At 58.7% G+C, this 7,072-nt stretch overlaps 1 protein-coding gene across 1 annotated transcript in view; it reads left to right on the top strand.

Moving 5' to 3' along the window:
• The first annotated feature begins 4,388 nt into the window (after nt 1–4,388).
• The window catches only part of LOC104391139 (deoxyribodipyrimidine photo-lyase-like), a 9,022-nt gene continuing 6,338 nt past the window's right edge, over nt 4,389–7,072 (top strand). Inside the window, exons 1-2 of the mRNA XM_010000373.1 lie at nt 4,389–4,400; nt 4,547–4,784. Coding sequence (XP_009998675.1) covers nt 4,389–4,400; nt 4,547–4,784 — 250 coding nt within the window. The remainder of the gene's footprint in view (nt 4,401–4,546; nt 4,785–7,072) is intronic.

Raw genomic sequence — 7,072 nt, 5'->3', positions numbered from 1 at the left:
CTGTGGAAGGCAGCTGTGCTGGCAGGGGACAGCCAGTGCCCCGGTCACCTTTTTATCCCAGCATTTCAAGACCTTTTTCCTCCCTTTGTGACGCAGTTTGGCTCCATTACCCTGGCCTTGGCCCCTGGCCATGTCCCGGGGTCTGAAGTTATGGATTCAACAGCCGGAGAAATCAGCCTGGTGGGATGTGGCGTGGGAGGACTCTTGGCCCAGCTCCATGGTGTAGGCAGAGCACGAGGATTTCTTTCCCAGCGTCCCACCAGGAGCCCGATGCGGGGACCTGTTCTGGCAGGCTTTGCCCTGTTCTCCAGCTCCCTGCCCAGCCACTAGGGAACCTCTCTTGGTGACAATAAGCCCCCCAAAATCCAGGTAACACCCTAGAGAGCAAAGGGGCAATGCTGGGATACAAAGAGCCTCCCGAATGGGAGCATCCTGACAAACAGCCTGGGCTCAGCCTCCAGCCCCAGCTCAGCCCCTCCCAGCCCCTGTGAGCCTCCAGACAGCCAGGTGTCCCTTTCCCCATCCCATCCAGCCGCTGGCTCTTTCCCAGCTGGGGTGACAACCCAGGGAGCCAGGAGCCATCCCCGAGTTTGGCATCCCACAGCCCCATGTGCCCCCCCTCCTAGCCCTCCCTGTGCTGTGCTGGCTGCCAGTGGGGAGAAGGGAGCAGCCAAAAATAACCCCAGACGACCAACATGGCTATTTTGCTTATTATTTCAGTTTTCAATCTCCCGGTGAGGTGACTTGCTTAGGCTAATAATTGCTTCAGCTGGATTTTATCTGGGTAATTAATCAGTTAATAAATGACTTTGCTGCAGGGGGACAGACGCTGAGGCTGTCTCCTTAGCTTGGGACTGGAAAAAAACAGGGAAGGAGCACAGCCCACGGGATTTCCACGGCCCCACAGTGAGGAGAGCTGCCCTGGAAGTGCTGGGGTGTCCTGGGGCAGTGAGGACTAAGGTGGGGACCCCCAGCCTGTCGGAACGCAGAGCCATCCTTGGGAACGTCTGCAGCAGCTCCTGACAGGGGGGGACAGCGCTGAGCCCATCGCTCCCCTGCAAAGCTTTCGGGACTCGGCCGGTTTCCCTCTGCTAGACAGAGAAGCTGAAAACTGAGGAAGGCAACTTGGAAAATCAGAAGTCACCATCTTTGCCACGGAAAACGTAGGATTTCTCTTGACTGCCCGGCCTGTGGTGGCAGGGGTGTGCTCCTCTGCCAGTGCTACCGCAGGCAAGGCAGGGAGAGCTGGTGCTGCCACTGCCCCAGAACCAGGCTCAGGTGGGAGGGGGGTGGATTCCTTTCCTGTCTCCTTCCCAGAGCCACCTCAGGCTCCATTTTGGCCCATCCTGGATGTAAAGCAGCTGTGCAGCTTCTCTTGAAGACCTCAAGAACTGCAGCTTCCCCAGGTTGCAAGCTTCAGAGGTCACCAGTGCTGAGTCCCTCAGTACTGTGGGCTCCAGGTCTCCTGTCTTTCATCCACTGGTCCCCAGGGTGGCTTTTGTGGCTGAACCAGCTCAGTCCCAGCTGTAGAACCCTAGCTGTGCAGAGTAACCTCCTCCCAGCTCCTCAGCAGTACTTTTGGGGTCCCACTTTGGGAGGCAGGACTGGTGCAGCTTGGTGAGAGGGCTTGGGCTCTACAGACAAGCTGTAGGAAGGGACAGGAGCACCTTGGCCCATGGGGGACACTGTGGTTCCTCTGGGGATGTGCAGTGAAGGGCAGGGGGTCCCTAGTTCAAGGGGAGTTGTACAGGTTACCCTAAGGGCTGCAGCACCATGGACTAGGGAGATGGGAGTGGAAGGCTTGCCCAGTTCACAGGGGTCCTGGCTGGGTGAGGAGCAGTGGTCAGATCCTCCTTTTTTCTCGCCACTTCAGCACCAATCCAGCACATGGGAATGCTGTCTGCAGGTCCTCACGGAGCTGGGAGGAGAGAACAGCCATCAAACCATGTCCAAGAGGTTCTTCCACCTCTACTCTCCACATAGGAAGGACCTGAACCTCAACTACAGCAGCTAAAGGAGGGTCTCCCCTTCTTCTGAAAGGGCTCAGGGTGACACTCAATGTGAGACCCAGCAATTCCCCTCCCACTGGCTGCTGGACCCTCTCCCTCACTGGCTGGACCATGGCTGGTGGATGCAAAGTGGCACCGCCCTCCCATCACACCTCACCTTGGACAACACCAGCTCCTGCACTGTGGCATTCCCCAGGTCCAGAGGAACTGTCAGCCGCAGTGACAGAAAGAGGTGAGATGCACCTAGAGACAAAAAATGTGGCTCTGATTATTGTTCTAGGACCCTGGGGCTGTGCCAAAGGACCTGGAGGTCTCTCCCCAGGCCCACTGGCACAGGACATCCCCTCAGGCTAATCATGTCATGGACACACTGTGGTGTCAGGAGAACAGCCATCCACCTGTAGAGCAACTGTATGTCCCACAGAGCATCAATGCTCTCATATTGAGAGCACAGCAAAAGCAGTGGGGCTCCAGATACCCACCCCCTCACCCCCCCCACTGCCCCTGGAAGCCCAGTTTGGGGTGGGGAGGGCTGGTGATGATGCACTTACTGATGTTGGTTGGGGGGGTGGTGCAGATACACGTTGTTGTCTCTGAGGTCTGGGATGAGTCTGTGGTCAGGGAAGAGGCCTCTGTGCCTGTGCAAAGCAACATAACATTAGAACTGCCTGAGAGGGGTGCAGGGTGCTCCTGCAGCTGGGGACAGACCGAACCTAAATGCAGCCACCTAACATGAAGCCACCTGAGTATGTGCCCAGCATCCCCCAAGGATTTGTCACTCTGCCCAGTGGGCACTGTGCCACTGCCCTCACCTGTGGTCGTACTGGGGCTCTCAGGTGCTGTTGAGGTGTCTGGGGTCGGGTCCACAGTGAAGATGTCAGGGGTGCTTCCAGGGACCTCCGTGCTGGTATCAGGGTCATCTGTGGTGTTGTATGGGGTGACTGAGGGTTCTGCTGAAGGGGCGGTTGGTGCTGGTGCACTGGGAGATGAGGCACTGTCTGTCACTGGAGACATGCTGGACTCCTCCTGGGTAGAGGCTTCTGTTTCAGGCTCAGATGGAGAGATGGTGGCTGTGGTGGTGGGCAGCAGCTCTGAGGTTTCCAGAGGCGTCACAGAGGTAGGGAGAGTTGGGGACATGGTTGCTGTCACATCTGTGACACTGGTCTCTGCCACATCTGTGACAGTGGTGTCTGCAAAAAGAGAGAGTGAGATGCACAAGGGCTGGCTGTGACAGGCTGAGGCCATGGCTGTGCCAGGAACAGTGCAACACCAACAACACCATGAGCCCTCTGAGGGACCCAGAGCAACACATCAGCCATGGAGCATCAGCAGTGGGGATGCACTGTCCTGTATGGATTAAGTAAGCATGGGGATGCACCAAATGGGCATCAGGAAGGCAGGGCACGTAGATCCCCCAGCCTGAGAAAGCAGAAACAAGCCATGGGCATCACCAGTCTCAGGGCAGAAACTCTGGTAGGCGCCAACACTGAGACCCATTCCACCACCTTCACCCATCCCTGCAGGAAGTCAGACAAACCAGTCGGACGGGAAGAGCTGTGCAGGAACTGGTGACCGTGAGACAGTCTGGAACTGCAGCAGCAGCAGTTTACACAAACCTCTCTGCTGCAGATAGTCAGGAACTGATAGCGCTGGGAGTAAATAATGGCAATGGGGAACCAGCCCCACCGAGGGGGGGCACAGAGGAACAAAGCCCAGCCTGCAGCTCGGGGTGAGTTGTTAGAGCCGTGCAGTGACCCATGAAAGCTCTGCAGGGGGGGTTGAGGGATGCAGGAGGGTCAGAGCTGGTGGTTATGTCTCAGTTCAGTCCTGGGGGGCAGGCAGCCAAGGCAAGGAGCCCAGCAGGAACCCACTCAGCAAGGGCTCCCAGGGCCTGGAGCACAGTGCTGCAGCTGGGGATCACGTCCTCTCTGCCTGCAGGGACCCTGCACTAGGGCAGCCTGCTGTCTCTAGGGAATCTCTGGGCACTCAAAACCCCCTCCAAAAGGACACTCAAGCCGGCCTGGCTGCCACAGCCTCCATCGAGGCGTGTCTGTGAGGCAGACAGATTGAGATGCAAGGCGGGATTCCCCGATGGTGTTGTCCAAGCACAAACCAGGCAGCAGGTGGTTAAATAATAATGTGCAGAAGGACAAAGGTCTGATGCTGGTCTGTGCCTGTCTGCTCTGAAGGGCCTCATCCTCACACAAAACAGGAGCTGTAAATCCACCTCTTTTTCCCATTTAGCAGACAACACCAGCAGCATTTGACCCCTGCACCCCCCAGGTGCCTGTTTCAGGCAAGACACCCCACTGCCCCAGGGAATGATGCTCCCTACTCCCATCACATCCCACTCAGCCCTTACCCGTCGCGAGGTCTGGCATGGTGAGGCCGGTGAGGCTCAGCAGCAGCAGGGGCAGCCCCCCTCTCCACCCAGCCATGTCCAAGCAGGCAGGAGCTGATGCCCTCCCCACTGGCACTTCTCTGAGTGCTCCCCACAGTCCCAGCACTGAGGTTTCCGGGTTTCCTTTGCCTGGCAGAGAAAGACCATCCAGGTGTGTCCTTTCACTCCCCAGGTGCTGGCAGTGAAGTTTCCACCCAACACGGGCACGCCCAGGGACAGGCACGGTGCCGAGGGGACATCAGCTGCACGGCTGGACCCAGAAGCAGCCACAAGCAGTGGGCACAGAAGACCACGGCAGACCAGGTTCCTGCAGCTAGGGGACTGTGCTGAGGAGACGGTGACAACGGAAGAACGCCCAGGGATGATGTTCGATGGTGGGTCCCGACACCAAGGCCCTCGGAGACGGCAGCCCGCTCTGCCTGAGCACAAGGAACAAGCTGAGAGAACAGGCGTCGCTCAGGAAGGGCGTGCTGCAGGCTGAGGGTTTGTCCCCTGAGCTGTCTGTACAGGCATCACTTCCCTGTGTCACTGCATGTCACAGCCGAAGTGCGCCACTGACAGACGGGTCTGCTTCCTTTTCCTTGGGGTCAGGGACAAGAGCAGCCGAAGGTGCCTGCAGGCACTGGGCCAGGGTACAGGCGCTCCACGGGTGGGCAGGCATGGTGGAGGGCTGCCAGGGCACAGCCGCCCTGCTGCTGTATGGGTACACTGGGCACTGCTGGGCACAGGCCCACTGAGGGCAACACCAGGGTGCAGGCACTGCTGGGGTGCTCCCACACTGTAGGCAGCAGGTCAGGGTACAGGTACTCTGCCAGGACACAGATGCTCTACTGGGCTACAGGGACACTGGAGGTATGTGCATGGCAGGGGCAGTGGGGCAGGGTACAGTCTCCCTGCCTGGTTCAGGTGCATGAAAGGGGGTGTCACCCAGGTACAGCTGCAGCCCTGGCATACAGGCTCCTGGGAGAGCCACCAGCATACAGTTACACTGCTGGGACACAGCTGCCCAGGCAGGGGTGCTGCCAGGATATGGTTGCCTGGGGGGTCTGCCAGGGTATAGCCACACTCCTGGGATATGGCCAGAGCACCAGGGTACAGCCACACTGATGCTGGGTACAGCCGCACTGCCGGGTACAGGCGCACTGCTGGGTACAGGTGTACAGCAGATGCCCTGCCCCACGGGACACACCTCAGCACAGGCCCCGCAGGTCACAGCGGTGGCTGTGGTGTCTGACAGGGTCATCAAGGGCTCGTCTGGGAAGTGCTGCCAAGCAGCTGACACGATGGGCCCTTGGACGGTGCTGGTGAGGCGGGTGGTGCCCATCCAGACTGGGGGAGAAGGGCAGAGGTGGGAGGAGGCAACATGCTCTTTTCAACTCCAAACGAGGTGACAGCCAGGGCCAAGGTGGTTCCCACTGACATGATGGTCATTGTCAGGTCATGACCATGGGGGTTGAAGTTGGGGTGCCAGTGGTGAGCCGAAGCCCTGTTGAAAAGGGGTTCACTGTGGTGCTGGCAGGTGACCCAGGGATGCTGTCAGCCTTGCTGTCCCTCAGCTGCAGTGTGCTGATGCTGGAGGCTGCTGGGCTGCTCCCCCCAGGCATGCCAGTGCTGGCTTTGAAGGCATCTGACAGCATCTCTGGGATGGAGTTTTCAGGCCTGGGGGGAGGCACAGTGGCTGCGGTGGTGGGCAGCAGCATCATGGTCTCTGTGGGTGTCAAGGAGGTAGGGAGAGTCGGGGACACAGTGACTTTTGTGAGGTTAGTCCCTGCAAAGAGATGAGAGAATGAGGCATGTAAAGGCTGGCTGTGACAGGCTGAGGCCATGGCTGTGCCAGGAACAGTGCAACACCAACAACACCATGAGCCCTCTGAGGGACCCAGAGCAACACATCAGCCATGGAGCATCAGCAGTGGGGATGCACTGTCCTGTATGGATTAAGTAAGCATGGGGATGCACCAAATGGGCATCAGGAAGGCAGGGCACGTAGATCCCCCAGCCTGAGAAAGCAGAAACAAGCCATGGGCATCACCAGTCTCAGGGCAGAAACTCTGGTAGGCGCCAACACTGAGACCCATTCCACCACCTTCACCCATCCCTGCAGGAAGTCAGACAAACCAGTCGGACGGGAAGAGCTGTGCAGGAACTGGTGACCGTGAGACAGTCTGGAACTGCAGCAGCAGCAGTTTACACAAACCTCTCTGCTGCAGATAGTCAGGAACTGATAGCGCTGGGAGTAAATAATGGCAATGGGGAACCAGCCCCACCGAGGGGGGGCACAGAGGAACAAAGCCCAGCCTGCAGCTCGGGGTGAGTTGTTAGAGCCGTGCAGTGACCCATGAAAGCTCTGCAGGGGGGGTTGAGGGATGCAGGAGGGTCAGAGCTGGTGGTTATGTCTCAGTTCAGTCCTGGGGGGCAGGCAGCCAAGGCAAGGAGCCCAGCAGGAACCCACTCAGCAAGGGCTCCCAGGGCCTGGAGCACAGTGCTGCAGCTGGGGATCACGTCCTCTCTGCCTGCAGGGACCCTGCACTAGGGCAGCCTGCTGTCTCTAGGGAATCTCTGGGCACTCAAAACCCCCTCCAAAAGGACACTCAAGCCGGCCTGGCTGCCACAGCCTCCATCGAGGCGTGGCTGGTAGGCAGAGCGAATTGAGTGTAAAGTC

Source organism: Chaetura pelagica, unplaced genomic scaffold (genome assembly GCF_000747805.2).
Source record: "Chaetura pelagica isolate M959 unplaced genomic scaffold, ChaPel_1.0 scaffold20, whole genome shotgun sequence".
NCBI lineage: Eukaryota > Metazoa > Chordata > Aves > Apodiformes > Apodidae > Chaetura > Chaetura pelagica.
This window is presented reverse-complemented; position numbering and strand designations above follow the sequence as displayed.